The sequence below is a fragment of the Capra hircus genome, chromosome 2 (assembly GCF_001704415.2).
Source record: "Capra hircus breed San Clemente chromosome 2, ASM170441v1, whole genome shotgun sequence".
NCBI classification, from domain to species: Eukaryota; Metazoa; Chordata; class Mammalia; order Artiodactyla; family Bovidae; genus Capra; species Capra hircus.
The window spans coordinates 100,964,704-100,988,806 of record NC_030809.1 but is presented as its reverse complement, the minus strand read 5'-3'; the positions used below and the strand labels follow the sequence as shown (position 1 = coordinate 100,988,806).

Sequence of the window (24,103 nt, the reverse complement as noted above, 5' to 3'; positions counted from 1 at the left end):
AAAGACGCTTACTCCTTGGCAGAAAAGTTATGACCAACCTAGGTAGCATATTCAAAAGCAGGGACATTACTTTGCCAACATAGGTCCGTCTAGTCAAGGCTATGGTTTTTCCTGTGGTCATGTATGGATGTGAGAGTTGGACTGTGAAGGAGGCTGAGTGCCGAAGAATTGATGCTTTTGAACTTGTGGTGTTGGAGAAGACTCTTGAGAGTCCCTTGGACTGCGAGGAGATCCAACCAGTCCATTCTGAAGATCAACCTTGGGATTTCTTTGGAAGGAATGATGCTAAAGCTGAAAGTCCAGTACTTTGGCCACCTCATGCGAAGAGTTGACTCACTGGAAAAGACTCTGATGCTGGGAGGGATTGGGGGCAGGAGGAGAAGGGGATGACAAAGACGAGATGGCTAGATGGCATCACTGACTCGATGGACGTGAGTCTGAGTGAACTCCGGGAGATGGTGATGGACAGGGAGGCCTGGTGTGCTGCGATTCATGGGGTCGCAAAGAGTCGGACACGACTGAGCAACTGAACTGAACTGAACTTGTTATATGATAGATAATATAATGAATTCTATCTCATCAAGAAACACTGTACAAACTACTGTGGTGAACAAGAAGTGAAACTCAGGTTTTTCTTTAAACTGAGGACTTCTCCCCTAATGTCTCTAAACTGTTAACAGAATACTAAGGGTCATTCAATGATACAGGTTCTGCTATCTTGACTCCTCATATCCTTTTAGAAATCAAAGGATTCTTGCATGTTCTTTGTGTAAAAAAAGTGAAAGTGTTAGTCCCTCAGTCATGTCTGATTTTTTGTGACCCCATGGACTTGTGGCTGTCAGGCTCCTTGTGTAGGATTACATAGAACAGAGACTGAACTATAAATTTCATATTTCTCAAATACAATTTTCTAAAAGGGCCTCTTTTCCCTTCACTCTGTCTCATTCTCCAAGGCAGCCATAGTTGATATTTACTATAATGTCCAGAGATCTTTCCCTTTTCAAATACCATAACCAAACCCTAAACAAGATAAATATTCCTCAAAACTACCCACCAAATAGGAGGAGGAAAGGGCTGTGAGTGGTTAGTAGCAGCTTCCTTCTGTTACTGGTTCAAAACATTTCTGTTAAGTCACTAATTCATTAGAGACTTGGCCAACTGATTGGGAATGAAATCAATTAGAGTTTTTTATAATACAGAGGACTATATTCAGTATGATAAACCATAATGGAAAAGAATATACAGAAAAGAATGAGTATAGTATATGTATAACTTTGCTGTACAGGAGAAATTAACACAACACTGTAAATCAACTATACTTCAATTAAAAAAAAACAACAAAATTAGTGTTTGAGAAGGGGATAAACATAAAGTCACATTGAAAACAGGAAAAAAATCGTACCACTATCTTAGCCATTTCTGAATACTACCAGCTAGGTTTTATCTTGTGTAACATGCATACTTTTATAAAACTGTAAACAATATGGAATTTTTTCATTTTGAAAAAATCTTAAATGTATCCATACCATTTAAAGTTTTTAAGAAAGAATTTCATTTGTATTAGCTCAAAGTGTATTTAATTATAACTTAATAAGCATAGACCAACATATATGCCAATGGAAAAGATTTTAATTTCAACTGGCCAGTATTCTTCTAAACTAGGTCTAAGGTTTTACAATGAATATATATCTAGCTCTTAAATAGTCATAAATCCAATTTATTCATTCCTTTAGAATATATTTGTTCCCTTTAATCCTTTATGTTTAGTGCTTATTAGCACTTTGGCTCTAGATATATAAAAGGAGATGAGAAAACTGAAATGGAAATCATTAATTTTTATTATAGTACAAAAAGACTGAGTTGAAGAGCTATTCAAAGTATTTAATACATGTATGTGCTCAGTCACTCAGTAGTGTCCGACTCTTTGCGACCCCATGGACTGTAGCTTGCCAGGCTCTGTCCATGGAACTCTCTAGGCAAAAATGCTGGAGAGGGCTGCCATTTCCTACTCCAGGGGATCTTCCTGACACAGGGATTGAATCTGCATTGCTTGTACCTCTTGCATTGGTAGGTGGATTCCTTACCACTGTGCCACCTGGGAAGCCCATTTTTAATGTATGTGTGTGCTCAACTGCACACATTAAATATACAGTTGTCAAATATAGCAAGAAGAATTAAGAGAACTCAATGAATTTTAGATTTATTTCTTATTTGAAGCTTTATATATTTTCCTCTTATCGTCTGTCCACAAATATAATCAATGCAACATTATTAATTTTTTGATAATAAGCTACCTTTGACATGATTCCTGTTACACTTAATTTCAGCTCGTGTTCATAACTGACAGATGCTAAAACTTTCAAGTAATGACAAATTATCCAAATTCAAAATAAACTAAATTAGTAACACATCTTAGAGTTTTTCACATTATCCCTTTTGTTCTAATCAAGATTGCTATTTTCAAAAATACCTTCTATGTATTTTGAACTGGAGATATTTTATTATCTTCAAAGATATTATAATTAGAATAAACATAAGAATTGTGACTAAAAATTAATAGTAAATCATGACATTTAGAAGTCCTTGAAACAAGAAAATGGTCTGCAAATATTACTTAAGCACTACCTCTATAAGTCAGCATTTTATAGTAGCTTAATGATTTTAAAATGTACTTACTAGGCTCTATCACAAAACTGTATTCTAAAAGTCAGAATCACTGTTTCTGAATTTTGTGTTTGGCAAAATAAATCTAAACATATTCCAGTGGCATGGTTTCTTGTGTTTACTAGCAGTTTTAGATAAATGGAAATTGGAGTGAGGGTGGAGAGCTCAATGATTCAAATAAAAAACTAATACTGATTCTTAATAAAGAACTATGAACTGAGATACTGTAGGAAATTTTTCACTCTAAAATTTTTATTTATAGGGAAGTATCAAACAGGATTTCTCAATTTGATGTTAAATAAAAACAAGTTAAGATAGTCTTAGTTCTCCCCATCTTTATTTTTCTTAAGAAAATATGTACCCTTCCTGCATGCATTTTTCTACTTTTATTATGCACTTATGTTTTTATAAGTGATGTCATGCATTACATTTGCAAAAAATCTAAAGAAATTATTCCTATTTTATCACTTTGTAATCTCCATTATTTATTCAACACTGCTTTTGAAATCCAGGTATAGCAATAGGTAAATATTTAGTTTAATTTTCCTAAAATGTTTAATTGTAATGATGTACCACTGTGCTACTGATGGACGGTTAGGTTATTTCTAACCAAAGTACCATGAACATCCTTGTGCATGTCTCCTCTGCAGATATGCAATATTCATTTTTACACTGCTTCAATGAAGACTTTTGCTTAAGCTAGTTAGGTGAATTTTGTTTTTTAATTAAGCACAGGCAAATGAAAAAACAAAAATGCTATTTTTTAGCCCAGAATTGTCTGTGTCTTGCTATATTATTTTTGTCTTTCTTTGTTAAATCTTTTATCTCTTTGGTAAACACCTGTGACATAGAAAAGTAAATACTAGCAAATAAGAAATTTAAGCCTTTATTTTACTTGGAAATAGTGCTTTAAATATATTTAGGAACATGTAAGTTACTTGCTTGTATATAAAGAACTTCTGTTTAGAATTCCAGTGGTGGATTCACTTCAAGAAAACAAAATGAGGAAGATATGTTATATACTAGCATTTAAATTCTACTTCTTGTAATAACAGTGTTAGGGTTGAAAAGAATCTTGTCTGCTTTCTCCCACTTTTCTGCCCACCCCAAATGTAACAGAATACTGACTAAATAATTCAGAAAGTCTGATTTCTCATTTATTTCCTTTAGGGAATAAAATGGCAGCACAGTCTACCTTTGATTCGTTTTCTCTTGGTATTCCTGATTTTGGTTTATCATGAGGCTGTTCAAGAGTCAAATTATTCTTCCTTGCTTCACTGTCTTCAAGTAGGGGAATATAGCCACAACTGTTATCTGTAAGACAAAAACCTCTTGGACCTTAGTAGGAAATCCTTGTTTCAGGTACCACTTAGAAAAGTAAAAAGAATACACACCCACACCCCTAATTTTAAAGAGCAGAGATTCTGAACTATGGGTTTTAAAAATTCTTTAGATAGTAGTTACTTTAACAATTTAGATTTGCCCACTTAGATTCTGGCATATTTGATTCATATTTTTAAATTTTCATTCCCAAGAAGGACACAAAATTCCTACACTTCCAGCATTAGCAGTATATACAATCTGTAGAATTTACAAAACTAGAGGTATGCCATTTGTATCTGATCATCAGCAACTGCAATTAAATTTTTATTTAAGAAATATATTCAGGTATGCATTTGTTGTTTATTTACTTATATAATGACTCTATGCTTATTATAAAAAAGTCAGAAAATGCAGACATGCTGAAAAGAATAAATAAAAAGCTACTCACAGTTTCTATCATCTGTGAATGATTCCTATTAACATTTTGGTTTATATTTTATGAGAATTTTTCCTTTTCAATACATATAAATTCACAAGAAATAATTTTTTTGCATAGATAAAATTACATGTTTTAGTATCTTGCTTTTCTCATTTTGCTACATATCATGAATATGTCTCATGTCTGTAAGTGAACACCTATTATCATCACTTTACTTGGCTACACAGCTGTTCACTACACAAATGACTGTAATTTAATGGTTGAACATTCCATTATTAGAAATTATTACTGTGATGAGCATCCTTGTAATATATACCTTGAGTACCTGAAGAAATATTTTTTTATGATATACTCTTAGACTCAAATTTTTGGTTTGAAAGGCACACACATTTAAAAAGCTTTTGCTATTTACTGAAAAATTGTCTTCTCCACTTTCCCATTTCCTACATGTGTTCATTTCTTAAATAAACATAAAACTTAACTGCCCCACAGTTATTAAGATACCAGAAATACTGAGAAACACAGGAGAAATAAAACAGAAAAGCTTCATTTCCATCTTTCTTTTCCACACAGGTTTAAGAAATACTAAAAAATTTAACATGAACATACCTCGACTGGAATTCACAAGAAGTAACTGTGATTTTAGCTTGTCAATAATAGTTTGTTGAAGTGACAGCTGTTCCTGTTGCTCACGTATTCTCTGCTCATAGTCTTCAGTCTGCTGACATAAAAACCAGTTAGCCTGATATTTACTGACAGACATGTACATTAGTAATTACATATAGGTATGAGTTACCCATAGTACCATTTCCCAGGTACAGGGGCATTTATTTACAAGCTGAAAACAGGATTCAATCATGTACTTATAATCATTACAAACAAAAGTGATTTAAAACACTTTAAGCACTGTAAAATTTTAAAAACCACCTTAAAGAAATTTCAGTTAAGAGCTCAATGTACAGTTTCTTGGATAAAAATTGTAATTTAGAATTTACTCTGTAATGATAACAAAAAAGCATGAATGATAAAATGGATGCTACATTAAAGTTATTCTATAAAACTAAATGCACTTTTGAATTTATTTTTAGAGTACAAAAACACAAAGGAAGTAGTTACAGCTAAAACACTATGAAAATCAAAGGTATAAGCACAAATTATAAAATTATATTGATCAGAAACTTCCAAGATTAAGACTTAAGAAGTCAAGAAACCACATGGTTCATTTCTAATGGACATCTTAAATACCACAATTTCCCTTATATTTTTAATCCAGTCACCTTACTACTATTGCATTGGCTGTGAGAATTAACCAATGAAAGAGTCTATGGCCATACCACTCTGAATGCGCCCGATCTCGTCTGATCTTGGATGCTAAGCAGTGTCAGGCCTAGTTAGTACTTGGATGGGAGCAGTGAAAGAAGACACAAGTTCGCATTTTGCAGCATACAAATGTTGCAAACCTGATATTCGAAAACACTCCATTACAATGATCAAATTAGCACAAAGTCTGAAAAATATATAACCAAAAAATAATAGAGAATTCTTTACCAATTTCTATCACTAGAACATATAAATGACTAAATTGTAAATTCTTTGAAATATGAAATGGGGTTCTAATAATCTTGGAATGTCCTTCAATAGATACTAAATATTTGATTTTGAATTGATTCTTAATCAATGATCAAAATTAGTGAAGCTCTAGTATTTTCAGAGATCTACAAACATTGCTTTATAAATGACACAGCTGTTTCTAGAGTCCCAAAAGAAATTAGCTTAAGAAATGAAAGCAAAATAGCACATTTTCCCAAATAAAAGGTGAAATTTTGTATTATATTTTAAACATGAATAACTGACAAAGCTGGTAAGTAATCCAAGTGGTGTTTTTTGTCTTGCAGGGTAGTCTCATGTAACTTGATATTTCTATGCAAAGTAACTTATACATAGGACATATTCAGTACAAGCTTATTGAAAAAAAAATCCAATTAAAATAAAGTTCAAGTAAATTTTATTATTGTAAGTAAAAGAATGAATCTTTTGAATCTGTCTGAACATACATCCTATGACTAGGAGTGTGATAATAGAACCTTGGATACCAAACTCCAGCCTAGGGCTAGGTTTCTCAGAACAAGACTTATTCATACATAAATTTGCATCCAAGCCCCTAGAAAGAGTGGGTGGGTTGACAATAAGAAGGGTTTAAACCTCTAAAGCTAATTCTGTAATACTTTAAATTTGCCTGTCTACACAGAGCTACCAGGGCTGAGGAATCAGCAAACATGCCTGATATTATGGTTTGTTCTATCTACTTTTGTGTATTTAGAACTTCCTCTAAAGAACTCCAAACTTTTCACAAACATTAACCAAGAATGATCCATTCTTTCACTATTTTTTGATAGGTATATATATTTTACTATCCAGCATTAAATGACCAGTACAAAAAGCTTACTAAGTTAGAGATACACTCAGAATAAACGTATAAGTTATTCAAACCTCAGCGCATCTACTACATATTTTTTCCCAACCTTAATGAAAATACAAATGACCTGTATTTTCTTTTGGAACCAACTCAGAAAGCATCTGCCAGGTAATTTTTAGTTTTGGGCTTAAAAATATACTTTAGCACATCTCCATAACATATTATAATAAATGAATAACGCTGAAAATGTTTTCATTAGCAGGGAAAAAAATCAAGAGATCAACAATTTCAAGTTGAAGTTTTCCACTATTTAGTAAACCACTTAACAAAGTACTTTATAAACTTAAGCAAATTCTGTAATAATTTAAAAAACTGATACTCTGGAAGTATAGCAGGGGAAATAGAAGAGCAATAACCCATGTTCTTTTAAGTTCTTTCCACACACTTTCATTATATCAATTATTAGTCTAGCCTAATTGTTTATATGTATGATTTCTCTTTAGACTATGACCTCCTCGAGGACACAGACTATTTTCTTCTTATATCTCCAGAGTACCTGGCACATACTGAAATGCTCAATAAGTATTAGTCAAATAAATAATCTAATTAAGGTAAGAAAATATAACAGAAATGGATGTCTTCTAAAGTTAACCTGAAGGAATGGAGATAAGGTTTTGCTTACATTTCTGAAGAAAAATAGGAAAAATAGAGACAGTAAGTCAATAAGTAAATAAGACAAAAGAAAATTAAGTTTTAGAAGATAGATGCAAAAAAAATGGCTATGTCTGAAGATTTTTTTCATTTTTCCTTTTTTTGGAAAAAAAGGGAAGCTTATACTGTCAGAAAAAAAATTACTAATTTGAGAAGAGAAAATATTTAGAAACAGTATGAAGATTTTGACCGCAAAGCCACGAAAGGGAAAGTCCAGAAGAGGATATTGTACCAAATTGGGAAATAACCAGCAGAACTGAGTTTACTTGCTATGTTTGGAAGCTAACAGAAACAAGAGGCTTTTCTTCTTTTTATTAAATGCTTCTCGTTCACTGAATAGATGTACATAAACTTATTATCTGAAAACTCCTTTTAAAAGGTCAGATAATTGTTGCACTGTCACAGTATTTACACACACACAAATCAGTACAATTACAAAGCAAGTACATTCTAGCACTACCAAAGACCCTACAAAACAGAAAAATTACTAACAACCACATTGAAAATGTACAACAGCAATGTCTTGTCAACACTTCTGTACAGAGCACAGACATGACAGCTAAAACAGACAGAAGAGAAGATGCTTTTGACAGCCAGTGTGTGTGAATGATTCTTTGAGTCAGATGGCAGCAACAAGTTACCAACTAGGAGATCTGCATGACAACTAACCATCCATCTGTATCAAACACCATCTGGCCAAGATGACTCTGGCTTCTGTGTATCTGACACTCCTTCCAGTTCCAAAGACTAGCAAAACAAGTGGTCTACCAGCATCTAAAGAGGTAAACAGGTACTGAGGTACTGGTGCCAGAATATACTTTATATCCTTTCTCAGTGTTCAAAAGCAAAACTTATAACAATGGTGATCAAATATAGCACAGACCTTGAATTTACTAAAAATGGTTGTCCATATACTCTCTTGACTATCATAAATAAAGCAAAAAGCTTATCTTAAGAAAAGTCCCTTTATCCTGGCAAAATTTCAATCCGTCTTTAAAATTAAGGCAGCGTATTTTCTATAATTTTGGACATACAGCTGCTCAAGTTTTCATGGGTTTCATAAATATTAAAAGAGTTCTATAAACTTATTTTTTTTCTATTGCTGACACTGAAAATAATTCTCATTTCTCATATTTTCCAAAGCACTTATTTCCTAAATGGGAAAAAAAGTTCAAGTGTCCTCAGTCATCCATAATACTCTAAATAGGTCAAACATAATCTCTCTCATCCTCAAGAACTAATCCCAATATTCTGAGAAATACCATTTTTTTCCTTCCAAGTATAAAAAAGAATAGAAATTTAGTAAATATTGAATGGATTCAAAGAAAAAGTTTAAAAACCTTCCAAACTATTCCAAGATTAACAAAGAGAACAAAAGCTTTATTGAAGGGTTTCCTTGGCTACTACAAAAACTCTCAATAGGGAACTCCATAGTTCATGAAGGAAGATAATTAAATATTAATTATTCCAATACATAACATTTTAGACAAAAACTATCTTGAAACTGGCAAACTAAAAACATCAACTTCAATTTTAGGTTAAGAAAAAGAGAGACTGCATAGGATTAGCAACTGGAGATCTAGTTTCTACAGCTCATTTCTAAACCAAACTGTTATATTCTCCTATAACTAGGGAGTTATAAATCCTGCCCTCTCCCACCCTCCTGATACCAAGATTTATCCAGGAGATATGCAGCCCGACATTAGATTATAAACCTGATTATCTACTATTAAGTGATGGTGCTGTCACCAATTTCTCTGTATGCCAAATGGTAAACTATTTTTATTTGCAATATTGTGTTTTGGTTCAAAATTTACTTATGTTCTTTGAGCCTTGGTTTCTTTCACTTTCAAATAAAAATAATATTTACTTGAAGTACTGAAGTAGATGGCATGTATAAAATGTATGGTATGTAGTAAGCTCTTTGCAAATGTTAGCTCCTTTCCTGTAATAATGAACGAGGTTTCTACCTACTATTATAACGTGTGCATATGTCCATTAACTAAAGCTCTGATTATCACTGATTATCATTACATATACAATTTGTCACCAGACTTACCACACAACCACCCCATGCTTTATGCCAGTTTTTTCAATTCTTCTTATAATTCACTGTAATTTAAGACTCAGAAGCTTTTTCTCTGAAAAATCAGTGTGGTATCCTCACTGAATCAAAAACATTCTATGAAGCAATAAACAAATAAATTAATTAATAAACAAACTCTGGTTGTTCAAAGTTTACAAAGAGATAAAATAGGCTCAAAATGATTAAGAAACAAAATAGTTGTTAAAAATTACAAAAGTAGCACATTTGTTGAAAACAATGCAAAAACCAACAGTATGTCCACCATCACAACCATATCAAAACCTCAGATGTGTACTAAGTAAAAAAATAACAGTCTCTTCCTTTACTTTGCCCTCCATCCCTCCTTAGAGGTAATTCCTATTGACATTTTGGTATGTGTTCTTTCAAAACTTCAGCATACATGTGTATATATCTTTTTTAAAAATGTGAATTGTTCTGCAACCAAATTTTTCATCAACACATTATTATATGATCATTTCACTGACTACTATGCACCAGATACAGCTTTATTTTCCCTATTTCATTTAAAAGCATTAAATTAACCTCCTGAGATTATCTCCCACATTTTATAGATAAGAATACTGAGGTAAAGAGCTAGAAAATAACCTGCTCAAAGCTTCTCAGTAGGAAGCAGAGCTGGGATTTGAATCCAGGTTAGCCTGACTGTAATGCCCACACCCCTTGAATAATCACCATGACTAGACGCACAGGAGTCTATCTAGCTCTACCAAGATCCTCTTTTTGCTATTTACTCTCCCTTTGGATATGCAGATGACACCACCCTTAGGGCAGAAAGCCAAGAGGAACTAAAGAGCCTCTTGATGAAGATGAAAGAGGAGCATGAAAAAGCTGGTTTAAAACTCAACATTCAAAAAACAAAGATCATGGCAGCTGATCCCATCACTTCATGGCAAACAGAAGGGGAAAAAACAGGAACAGTGGCAGATTTTATTTTCTTGGGCTCCAAAATCACTGTGTACTGCAAGGAGATCAAACCAGTCAATCCTCAAGGAAATCAACCCTGACTCTTCATTGAAGACTAATGCTGAAGCTGAAGCTCCACTACTTTGGCCACCTGATATGACGAGCTGACTCACTGGAAAAGACCCTGATGCTGGGAATGACTGAGAGCAGGAAAAGGGGGCGAGAGAGAATGAAATGGTTGGATGGTATCACTGAATCAACGGACATGAGTTTGAGCAAACTCTAGGAGACAGTGAAGTCCATGGGGTCCCAAAGAGTTAGACACAACTTAGTGACTGACAAACAACCCTCCCCTCAGGCAATCTCATTCCCAGTGGTTGGTTATTTGCCAGACTTTCAAATTCTCTTTCCAGCAGCACTCTCCTTTGAACTCTCTATTTATGTGGCCAAGAGCTACTGAAAAAGCATTTGTTATTTGTAGCAATGGGAAGAAAATAGATGGAATACTTGGGAAGGGCTGTGATTTAACTAGGTTAGTATAATGATTACGAACTTAGAGAAGGCAAATAAGCTCAGTTTTTAACTAGGTTGGTATAATGATTACAAACTTAAAGGAGTCAGATAAGCTCAGTTTCAGTATCGATTCTGCCACTTACGTTGCAATACTGATTTATTTCTGAGTCTCAGGTTCTTCATTTGAGAATGGGGCTAAGAATGCCAACTTTGTAGGGCTGGGCATATTTACATGTAAAGGATGTGACATTTGTAAAATATACTTATTCATAAAAAGTTAATTCTCCTTTCTGCTTTATGAAGTAATATGAATTTAAGGATTGAAGGAGCAAAGAGAATACAATTGGTTCAGTATTATCTGGATTACCTGACATTTTAGTATGGTCATATGCAGATGACACCACCCTTATGGCAGAAAGTGAAGAGGAGCTAAAAAGCCTCTTGCTGAAAGTGAAAGAGGAGAGTGAAAAGGTTGGCTTAAAGCTCAACATTCAGAAAACGAAGATCATGGCATCTGGTCCCATCACTTCATGGCAAATAGATGGGGAAACAGTGGAAACAGTGTCAGACTTTATTTTGGGGGGCTCCAAAATCACTGTAGATGGTGACTGCAGCCATGAAATTAAAAGATGCTTACTCTCTGAAAGGAAAGTTATGACCAACCTAGATAGCATATTCAAAAGCAGAGACATTACTTTGCCAACAAAGGTCCGTCTAGTCAAGGCTATGGTTTTTCTAGTGGTCACGTATGGATGTGAGAGTTGGACTGTGAAGAAAGCTGAGCACCGAAGAATTGATGCTTTTGAACTGTGGTGTTAGAAAAGACTCCTAGGAGTCCCTTGGACTGCAAGGAGATCCAACCAGTCCATTCTGAAGGAGATCAACCCTGGGATTTCTTTGGAAGGAATGATGTTGAAGCTGAAACTCCAGTACTTTGGCCACCTCATGCAAAGACTTGACTCATTGGAGAAGACTCTGATGCTGGGAAGGACTGGGGGCAGGAGGAGAAGGGGACGACAGAGGATGAGATGGCTGGATGGCATCACCGACTCGGTGGACATGAGTCTGAGTGAACTCCGGGAGATGGTGATGGACAGGGAGGCCTGGCGTGCTACAATTCATGGGGTTACAAAGAGTTAGACATGACTGAGCGACTGAACTGAACTGATCTGACTGAGGATAAAGGCTATCCTGCCAAGAAAACCTAAAAACAGTCAAGTTTTCATAAAGACTAGAGGTCCTTAGACAAACAATTTAATGTCATGGTGGCAGGAGTGTCTAGGTATAACAATGGAAAATTTGGTATTGAGAAGAACACCTCTCAGGTCCCAGGGAAACTGAATATACTTGATGACCAAGAGGACATTAGTAGCAGTATCAGGAATCATCCTTGGAAATTTGAGTGAGATAATTTAGGATAAATAAAAGGCACTATTATTCTACACAGCAACTTATAAGACTCATTACTCTTTTAATATGGTATAGGTAGGAAAAAATAGTGGATGTATAAGCTCAGGTCTGACATTCAGTAAAATATGGCTTCCAAGTGACAATGAGACATACGGATCTAGAGCTCAGAGGATAAATCTGGAGTACAGAAATAAATTTAGGAGTTATTGTCATAAGTATCTGAAGCCATAGAAGATGAAATAGCTCATACAAGAATATAAAGTAAGATACAAAGAAGGGGTTGAATAAGTCTAATATTTAGTGGCCTGGTGGTAGAGAATAAACCTACAGAGAAAAATGAGGAATTGCAACCCAAAAAGGAATGAGAAAAATCAAATATGGTGTTTGAAATGTTAAGGAAAAATAGTGCTTTAAGGAAGAGGTAGCACAAGAGATATTAAATGGAATCAGTTATTAAATGGAATAAGGTAGTTTTATATGTGTGAACTTGAAAGACTATCAATGATTTTAGGCAAAGAAGTTATAGATATGAAATCCATGGTCAAGCAATTTTTTTCAAATCATAGTTCTACTATTTATTAGTGGAGGGCTTGTTATTTCACCTTTTTGCATTTCAGTTTCATTCAAAAAATTTAAATAACAACTTACTCATAAGAGCCATATAATAATTAAATGAGATGACTATAACATTTTGCCAAACATAAGCCTCAATAAATCTTAGTGATAATGATGGTGAAGGTAAACATAGTTTTAAAATTTTAAAACCTTTTTCAAATTAGCACAACTCCATTTTTGAAAAGATATGATTCACATATTCTGGAAGGATAAAGGTATGTTATTAACAGTGGTTACCTGTGGGAAACGAGGGAGAGGACCATCACTTTATACTCTGTATATCTTAGATTATCTGCATTTTTTTCAATAAGCATGTGCTGCTTTTGTAATTTTAGCTAGTAATATTTTAAAAAAATCACTTACCTGTCTTATTTGTCTTTGTCTCCTTTATTGATTTGGAATACTCGGATGTCTTTGCTTGACAGAATGTTCTACAATGGATGTAGCACACTGACTTTTCAAAGAGGAGCTTCTGAATCTTAAACTGAAGTGAACTAGAAGAAACACTGTGAGAAGAACTGGCCTGGAGTATGGACAGCTGAGTGGTAAAAGGTGGGCAAGTATACACTAATGAATGACAGGTGAATAGCAATAAAACATAAAGAACCTATGCTAATATTTTAGTAATAGGTTTTTTTTAAAGTTGGGTAAAATATATACAGCATACAAAATTTGCAATTTTAATCACTTTTAAGTGTATAGTTCTGTGGCATTAAGTACAGTCACACTGTTGTGCAAACATCACTACCATCCATTTCCAGAGCTTTTTCATTTTCCCCGACTGAAATGCTGTCCTTTTCAACATGAATTCCCCACTCCCTTCCCCCAGCCTCTAGGAACCACCCTACTACTTTCTGTCTCTTTGAAGCCAACTATTCTATCCATTCTGTATAGATATTGCTTTTTTGCATATTGTATATACATATACAAAATGTATCTATATTTTATCTATTTATCCACTCAGGGGCACTTGAGTTGCTTCTACCTTTTGGCCACTGTAAATGAGGCTGCTACAAACATAGGCATACAATTATCTCTTTGAATCCTTGCTTTCAGTTCATTTGGGTATCTATCCAAAAGTGGAATTGCTAGACAATATGGTAATAATTCTATGTTTTGTTTTGAAGAAACATCATTTATCTTTCACAGTTGATACACCATTTTACATTCCCGTCAGCAATGTACAGGAGTTCTAATTTCCCTACATCCTCACCAATTCTTTTCTTAAAATTTCATTTTTTATAATAATAGCCATCCCAATGGGAATAGGATTAGTGTGGTTTCAGGGCTTTCTGGTAGCTCAGTTGGTAAAGAATCCACCTGCAATGCAGGAGACCCTGATTCAGTTCCTGGGTTGGGAAGATCCCCTGCAGAAGGGTTAGGCTACCCACTCCAGTATTCTTGGGCTTCCCTGGTGGCTCATATGGTAAAGAATCTGCCTGCAATGAGGAGACCTGGATTCGATCCCTGGATTGGGAAGATCCCTTGGAGGAGGGCATGGCAACCCACTCCAGTTTTCCTGCCTGGAGAATCCCAGGGACAGAGGAGCCTGGTGGGCTGCAGTTCATGGGGTCACGAGGAGTCAGAACACGACTGGGCGAATAAGCACAGTGATTTCAACTTGCATTTCCCTAATGATGTCGAATTAATGATGGCCTCCCAGGTAGGCTACCCACTCCAGTATTCTTGGGCTTCCCTTGTGGTTCACCTGGTAAAGAATCTGCATGCAATGCGGGAGACCTGGGTTCGATTCCTGGGTTACAAAGATCCCCTGGTGAAGGAAAAGGCTACCCACTCCAGTTTTCTGGCCTGGAGAATTCCATGGATTGTATAGTCCATGGGGTCACAAAGAGTTGGACAGGACCGAGCGACTTTCACTTTCACAGGTGACTCAGTGGTATAAAGAATCTGCCTGCCAATGCAGGAGACACAGGTTCAATCCCTGGGTTGGGAAGATCCCCTGGAGGAAGAAATGGCAACCTACTCTAGTATTCATGCCTGGAAAGTCTCATGGACAGAGCAGCCTAGTGGACTATAGTCATTAGCATCGTAAAGAGCTGGACACGATGGCTGAGTGATGGAACAATGATGTCGAGCATCTTTTTATGTGCTTACTGGTCATTTGTATAACTTCTTCGGAGAATGTCTACTCATGTCCTTGGTTGACTTTTTAATCAGGTTGTTTGTTGTTTTTGAGCGTAGTTCTTTATACACTCTAAGTATCAACCCTTTATCAGATACATGCTTTGCAATTATCTCCCCACATTCCTTAGGTTACCTTTCACTCTGTTGATAGTGTCTTTTGATGCATGAAAGTTTTAATTTTCATGAAGTCCAAATTACTAATTTACTTCTTGCTGTCTGTGCTTTTGGTGTCATAGCTAAGAAAGTGAAAGTGAAGGTCACTCACTCGTGTCCGACTCTTTGTGACCCCATGGACTATACAGTCCATGGAATTTTCCAGGCCAGAAAACTGGAGTGTATAGCCTTTGCCTTCTCCAGGGGATCTTCCCAACCCAGGGATCGAACCCAGGTCTCCTGCATTGCAGGCGGATTCTTTACCAGCTGAGCCACAAGGGAAGCCCAAGAATACTGGAGTGGGTAGCCTATCCCTTCACCAGCAGATCTTCCCGACCCAGGAATTGAACTGGGGTCTCCTGCATTGCAGGCGGATTCTTTTAACAACTGAGGTATGAGGGAAGCCCATAGCTAAGAGCTGTCTCCCAAATCCAATGTCATGAAGCCTTGCCCCTATGATTTCTTCTAAGAGCTTTACAGTATTGGCTCTTGCATTTAGGTCTTTGATCAGGTTTAGGTTGATTTGTACATGGTGCCCTGGTGGCTCAGATGGTAAAGCGTATGCCTACAATGTGGAAGACCAGGGTTCGATCCTTGGGTTGGGAAGATCCCCTGGAGAAGGAAATGGCAACCCACTCCAGTATTCTTGCCTGGAAAATTCCACGGACTGAGGAGCCTGGTAGGCTACAGTTCATGGGTTTGCAAAGAGTCGGACACGACTGAGCAACTTCACTTCAAGGGTCCAACCCATGACACAGACTTTCCCCCAAATGTTCTTTTTTTTTTTTGAGTACACCATGTAGTTTGTGAAATCTCAGTTCCCTGAGCTGGGACTGGACCTGGGCCATGGCAGTGAAAGCTTGGAATCCTACCCATTAGGCCACCAGGGAACTCCCTCTTTTTAAAATTTCTTTCAGCAACATTTTGTAGTTTTCAGTGTATAAGTCTGTCACCTACCTGGTTAAGTCGATTCCTAAGTATATTATTCATTTTAATACTATTGTAAATTGAATTTTCTTAATTTCCTTTTCAGCTTGTTTAATGTTAATGTATAGCAATGCAGTTGATTTTTGTGTTTATTTTATATCTTACAACTTTGCTGAATTTATTACTTCTAACAGTTTGATGGAACCTTTAGGGTTTTCTATACATAGGATCCAGAAATCTGCAAACAGAGATAATTTTTTTTCTCCCTTTCCAATTTAGATAGTTTTTTTTGTCTGACTGCTTTGGATAGGGCTTACAGTGCTATGTTGAATAAAAGTAGTGGAAGTGTACATCTTTGTCTTGTTCCTTATCTCAGAAAAATTAAGCTTTCAGTCTTTCACCATGGAGTATTATGTTAGATGCGGTTTTCTCACACATAGCCTTTATTTTTTTTAAAACTGTGGTTATTTACGGCCAGAAGCAAGTGGCTGGCTGTTTGCTAGAAGCCAAGGTGGTTTTTTTTTTTTAATTTATTTATTTTAGTTGGAGTCTAATTACTTTACAATATTGTAGTGGTTTTTGCCATACATTGACATGAATCAGCCACAGGTGTACATGTGTTCCCCATCCTGAACACCCCTCTCACCTCCCTCCCCATCCCATCCCTCTGGGTCACCCCAGTGCACCAGCCCTGAGCACTCTGTCTCATGTTATCAAACCTGGAGGGGCGATCTATTTCATATGTAATATACATGTTTCAATGACATTCTCTCAGATCACCCCATTCCCGCCTTCTCCTACAGAGCCCAAAATACTGTTCTATACATCTGTGTCTCTTTTGCTGTCTTGCATATAGGGTTATTGTTACCATCTTTCTAAATTCCATATATATGTATTAGTATACTGTATTGGTGTTTTTCTTTCTGGCTCACTTCACTCTGTGTAATAGGCTCCAGTTTCATCCACCTCATTAGAACTGATTCAAATGTATTCTTTTTAATGGCTCAGTAATATTCCATTGTGTATATGCAAAACAGCGTTCTTATCCATTCGTCTGCTGATGGACATCGAGGTTGCTTCCATGTCCTGGCTATTATAAACAGTCACATATAGCCTTTAATATATTGTAATAGTTCCATAATGTCCGTTTGTTGAGTGTTTTTACGTTAAAAAAAAAAGGTGTTGAATTTTGTAAACTCTTCTGCATCAATTGAGATGATCCTGTGCTTCTGTCCCCCTCTCATTCTGTTAAGAGTGATGTATTACATTCACTGATTTGACCATTCTTGCAATGCAGGAATAAGGTGTATAATTGGTTAAGGTGTATAATTCTTTTAACACACTGTTGACTTTGGTTTGCTAGTATTTTGTTGAGGATTTCTGCATCACTGTTGATAAGGGATATCAGCCTGTAGTTTTCTTGTAGTGCCTTTGTCTGGCTTTGAAATTAGAGTAATGCTGGCCTCAAAGAATTGAGTTAGGAAATATTCTACCTTGATCAATTTTTTGAAAGTGTGAGAAGGACTGGTGTTAATTGTTTGAATGTTTGGTAGAAATCATCAGTGAAGCCATTAAGTCCTGGGCTTTCTTTGTTGTAAACTTTTTGGTAACTGCTTCAATTTCTTTACTAGGTATTGGCCTATTCAGATTTTCTAGCTCTGCACCCCATTGTTACTGATGTCACAAATTACACCTTTATATACTGTAAACCCATTAATATAGACTTAAAATTATCTTTATATCTTTGTGTTCTAAATCGGGCTGTAGAAAATAAAAAGCAGAGCTACAAACCAAAATTACAATAATACTGATATTTATATTTGTCTATTATTCACCTTTCCCAAAGGGTTCTGTATTTTCACTTGGCTTCAAGTTACTCTCTAGTACCTTTTCACTTCAACTTGGACATTCCTTAGCACTTCTTATAGGTCAGGTCTAGGGGTAATGAACTCCTCCCACTTTTGTTTGTCTAGGAATATTTTAATGTCTCCCTCAGTTTTGAAGGACAGTTTTGCCAGATATAAAATTCTTGGTTAATAGTTGTCCCCCCCACCCCGCCTTTAATACTTAAATACAACACAGCATTGCCCTCTGGTCTGCAAGCTTTTTGTTGAGAAATCCACTGACAGCCTTAGTAGTGCTTCCTTGTACATGAGTCCCTTTCCTCCTGTGGCTTTCCAGATTCTGTATCTGTCTTTCAACAGTTTGATTATAATTTGTCTTGATGTGGGGCTCTTTAGATTTACTCTACATGAAGTCTGTTGAGCTTCTTGGATTTATATATATATATAGTTCCTCTAATTTGAGAAGCTTTAATAATCTATTTCTTCAAAAGAATCTCTCTCTTCTCTTCCCATAGTGCATATTGCTGTACTTGATAGTGTCTTGTAATTCCCGTAGGCTTTGCTAACTTTTCGTTATTCTTTTTTTCTTTTTGTTCCTTGGATTCCAATCTTTCAAATTACCTGTCTTTCAGTTCACTGATTCTTTTCTCTGCTTGTTCAAGTATATTCTTGAACCTCTAGTGTAAAATTTTTATTTTCTCATTTTGTTCATATTATTGCTTTCCTAATTTACTTTAGCCCTTTGATTCTGTCTTACTTTAGCTCTTTGAGCATGTTTACACAATTATTTGAAATTCTTTGTCTAGTAAATCTGATGCATGTGTTTCTTCAGGGGCTGTTTCTGGGAATTTATTTTTTTCCTTTAGAAGGGCCACATTCGCATTTTTTTTGAATGCCTGCTATGGTTGAAAACTGGGTGTTTGAACAGTCACTCTCCAAGCCTGAAAGCTCATGTGGATGATCTTCACTAATTAGCAGGTCCCTTAACTTTGACATTAGTCCAGGGTAAAGGTTTAAGGTTTTCTCAAGTATTTTCTGGGTGTATATCCTGTTTGGTTCTCTGTGACTTTTTCCCTCCTGATTTTTCCTGGCTGTTTGGAAGTGTCTGCTCAGGGCCTCAGATGTTCCATTATATTCATTTTCCCACATCTCTTGAACCATGTGTTCACTGCAATCTCCTCCCTGCAGTTTCCATATGTTATGATGCCCACCACTACTTTCCACAGTTGCCAGTCTGAGACCTAAACTATGCAGTCATTCCCAACTCCAAGCTTCAATTCAGATTAAGACAGAAAACAGTCCCTTGGGTAGTCCACAGGCTGTCCAGGATGTTTCAAAAATGTTCCACTTTGCTTCTTCCTTTCTTCCCTCCTGAGGGAATCAGGAACTAGGCTGCTTCCTTCCAATTGCACCATGCCATACTGGGGATAAGGTGGGTCAAGGGTGAGTAAAATGCCACTAAATTTTCTCTATTTTCAATGTAGGTTTTTCTTGACTAAGTGTTTGCTTTGTTGCCATACACCACTGACTGAGTTCCAGAATTCCTAGAAAATTTTTTCAGTCTGTTTATCTGATGTTTTTGTGGAAAATCAGGGGATTGGAACGTCCTACTTTGTCACCTTGCTGATGTCACTCAACAGACCAATTATTTTAAGCTTAACGTTTGGAAGCACAGCCAAGCTCACTTAGAGTACAGTTCCTGGGGCCTTTTCAGAAGGCCAGGCAACTTCTCCAAGGTTATTTTCTTGCTTCCCTTCTTCCTTTGCTCTGTTCTCTTTCTCCTTAGTACCTCCTTCTCCTATCACTCCAAGTATCATCTCTACAAAGATGATTTCTAAATTTGTATTTTCAATTGGTACTTTACTTCAAAGATCCGTAACTCAATAGTCTGCTGATAATTTTCCCCAATGATCTTCTAATTCTTGAACTCAAAATATCAGATAATACCAAATAACTTCCTTTATCAAAATCAGCATTCTCTTTTTCTGTGCCTGCATCATCAATCTTCCATTTATCCAGGCTAAAAATCTTGGAAGTGTTATTTGTTCTTATCTTTTCATACTGCAAGTTTGAGAATGTGTATATATCTTATTACTAAAGATTATGAATGGGAATACCTAACTTGATTGAACTTTTCAAAGTTCAATCTCACTTCTAGGAGTAGACAGATAAGGAGAAATTAGTAATTTACACTTGGTACATTTGAGTCTGCAATTTTAAAAAGTAAATGCTCCATAAAGTAAAACCCCCAAAATGTCAAAAGGACGTATAATTGTTTTCTCACAAAAAAGTTTTAGAAAAATGTTAATTTTTTAAAAAAGTAATGAATGAGATCAAATTTCTAACTCTTATTTCACTGTACTATAGACAATGTAATGGCCAATAAAATTGAATTTCAGCAAGTCTAGCATCTCATATTAAAATGGGAATAATTATGTTGTTTCCTAATAATTATAGATGCCTCTGTAACCCCCTCATATGAAGCTGTCTAGTGTTATATCAAACAGGGATTGGGCAATGGAGTTAGATGCAGGAGAACAAAAAGATAAGTCATTTGCTTCATTATTGCCACTTCTGGGCCATTATTCCTTTAAACTTAAGCAAAAAGCTATTCACAAGGTATTTTAATTATACCAGTCTCTCCTCAAAACAGTTATCTCCCAAGACAATAGTCCTTTCCTGGGAGAAGGAAATGGCAACCCACTCCAGTATTCTTGCCTGGAGAATCCCATGGAGGAGGAGCCTGGTAGGCTACAGTCCACCGGGTCGCAAAGAGTCGGACACGACTGAGTGACTTCACTCACTCTACTCTACATTCAAGAATTTTTGCTCTTCCCTTCACAATATCACTCTAAATGTTCTTAAATCTACCACCATTCTGTAAGTGCTCTAGTCTTCACTTAAGAGTTTCCTGAATTCCTCAATCTCATTCCCGCTATCCACTTTCATGGCTCATTATGAAAACAGAGATACTAAACATCAATCTTTGCTCACTGACAGTAATCCATCCTTTGAACTCACATTCTTCTACTCCCTCTGTATCTGTCCTCTCACTTCATGAACAACTCATCCATAAACCCCCTTTTTGTTCTTAGTCTTAGACTCCTCCTGGATTAGCTTCTTTCTGATTTTAACTTATATCTCAAAGCACGTAACTTCAATTGCTTTTGTATGTACTTTCTGGTCACCTAACCAAAAATTCTTTTACTTTAACTCTACAATCTCTTAATTTTGGATCTGGCCATCCAATTACTTCTACATCAAGAAAACTGCTGAAATAGCAGCCAGCAAACACAGATTGACACCACTAAAAATTCATGATAAAGGCTGGATGCCACATTTTTCTTCTTTCACTTAACTGAAGCTTTCAAGTCTTTATTATCACTTTCAGACTACCCTAAAATCCTAAAATCATTTCACTCAGTAGATGATCTTATCTTGTATTTCAGGGGAAAAAAATGGACTCTCATAAGAAAATCTACTCTTTCTTTGTTTGATTTTTTAAATTGAATAAATTTGACATAAAATATTATGTAAGTTAAGGTGCATTGTGAATTACTTTGATGCATTTATTTTGTAATATTATTGTTGTAGTCATACTTAACACATTAAATAATTATACAATATTACTGTTTATATTCATTATAACGTGCATTAGATCTCCATGGCTTATTTACTACTTGTTATAAATTTAAACAACAACAATCTTCTCTGCCTCTCTCCATCTCCCAAGTATCCACCATTTTACTGTTTTTTTTTTTAACAGATTTGACTTTTTTTGGATTCCAGATATAAGTAATACATGAGAATCCCTTTAAACTTCCTGCCATCTCAACTTCTTACATACCAACTTTTCATTTGCAGCTATTTTTCTCTCTTGTGCCCTCCAATTCTCAGAGGAATGGGTGTTTCTTCATGTTCAGAGTAAATTCCTTAACCTATTTCTGAATCTCTAGCAACCACTTGGTTGGCCATATTTCCTTCCTCTTCCTCTTCTGTTCTTCAAATATCCCTTCACCCTACACATTATAATTTGGACATGTACACACTCAGGGCTATAATGAAACTGTTCTTCTATAATCTATATCTATAATCTCCAATTCAGGACATTTTCACCTGTATGTCCCAGAGGTAACCAAACGATTGCCATTCATTTTTCTTTAGTAAACTGAAACGTAATATTCAGTTCAGTTCAGTTGCTCAGTCATATCCGACTCTCTGTGACCCCATGGACTGTAGCATGCCAGGCTTCCTTGTCTATCACCACCTCCCGGAGCTTACTCAAACTCATGTCCATTAAGTCAGTGATGCCATCCAACCATCTCATTCTCTGTCATCCCCTTCTCCCACTTTCAGTCTTTCCCAGCATCAGGCTCTTTTCCAAGGAGTCAGTTCTTCGCATCAGGTGGCCAAAGTATTGGAGTTTCAGCTTCAGCATCAGTCCTTCCAGTGAATATTCAGGACTGATTTCCTTTGAGGATGGACTGGCTGGATCTCCTTGCAGTCCAAGGGACTCTCAAGAGTCTTCTCCAACACCACAGTTCTAAAGTGTCAATTCTTTGGCGCTCAGCTTTCTTTATAGTCCAAATCTCACATCCATACATGATTACTGGAAAAACCGTAGCTTTGACTAGATGGACCTTTGCTGGCAAAGTAATGTCTCTGCTTTTTAATATGCTATCTAGGTTGGTCATAATTTTTCTTCCAAGGAGCAAGCATCTTTTAATTTCATGGCTGCAGTCACCATCTGTAGTGATTTTGGAGCTTCCCAAAATAAAGTCTGTCACTGTTTCCATTGTTTCCCCATCTATTTGCCATGAACTGATGGGACCAGATGCCATGATCTTAAGTTTTCTGAATTTTAAGAAATTCAGAGTTTTAAGCCAACTTTTTCACTCTCCTCTTTCACTTTCATCAAGAGGCTCTTTAGTTCTTCTTGCGTATTGCCATAAGGGTGGTGTCATCTGCATATAGGAGGTTATTGATATTTCTCCCGGCAATCTTGATTCCAGCTTGTGCTTCATCCAGTGCAGCATTTCTCATGATGTATGTAATATATGTATATTAATAGGTGGGCTTCCTCAGTGGCTCAAGGATAAAGAAGCTGCCTGCAATGCAGGAGACACAGGAGATGAAGGTTCGATCCCTGGGTTGGAAAAATCCCCTGGAGAAGGAAATGGCAACCTGCTCCAGTATTCTTGCCTGGAAAACTCCATGGACAGAGGAGCCTGGCAGGCTACAGTTCAAAGGGTCACCAGACAAGACTAAGCACACAGGCATGGCATAACAGGTATATAATTATATATTTATTTATAATAAGGTGCAAATTGATGGTTGCCACTTATTTTTATACTCCTGATCTTAGACCACTGCTTAGCACCAATGTTTGTTGAGCCAATTCCACACTACTCTCTATCCTATCTATCCTCTATCCCACTGTCAGGAAGACTTTTCTAAAGCACGTACTAAGTCCTTCAATATATTTTGAATGAATAAGAATACCGTACAAAACTACTTAGTTATAATCATCATGATAAGGCCCTAATCTATCTTCACAGCTTCTTTTCCTGTACTGCCTTCACTTCTGAGTTTCTACTATATATATTTCTCCCCTGCTTTCAGGATCCATCTTCCCTAATTTACCCAGCTCCTCCTAGTCTTGACTCAAGGGTTGGGCTTAGTGGTAGGCTTATGACCTGATCCTCCCAGAGTGAGTTAAGTGCCTCTTCACTGTGCTCACATGTTATCCTATACAGATCTCTACTACAGCACTTAGCATGCTATAATAATAACTATTGATCTTTTTTACTTATTGAAAGTCCTTAAGGACATAAACCATATTTTATTTCAGTATTCTCAGAACCTTATTAAGAGCTCAGTACATAGCAGACACTCAATAATGTCTCTTAAATAAATTAGAATGTCTAGAGTTT

General features: G+C 36.1%; 1 protein-coding gene across 6 annotated transcripts in view; it reads right to left on the bottom strand.

Annotated features, from left to right (window-relative positions):
- The window catches only part of TANK (TRAF family member associated NFKB activator), a 98,352-nt gene that overhangs the window by 27,897 nt on the left and 46,352 nt on the right, over positions 1 to 24,103 (bottom strand). For 5 of the 6 annotated variants that reach the window (XM_013969371.2, XM_013969370.2, XM_005676056.3 and 2 more), the window contains exons 3-4: positions 5,036 to 5,147; positions 3,860 to 3,978 (exon numbers count right to left, since the gene is read on the bottom strand). In XM_013969371.2, coding sequence (XP_013824825.2) covers positions 3,860 to 3,978; positions 5,036 to 5,147 — 231 coding nt within the window. The remainder of the gene's footprint in view (positions 1 to 3,859; positions 3,979 to 5,035; positions 5,148 to 24,103) is intronic. The other variant, XM_013969369.2, reaches the window with a different exon arrangement.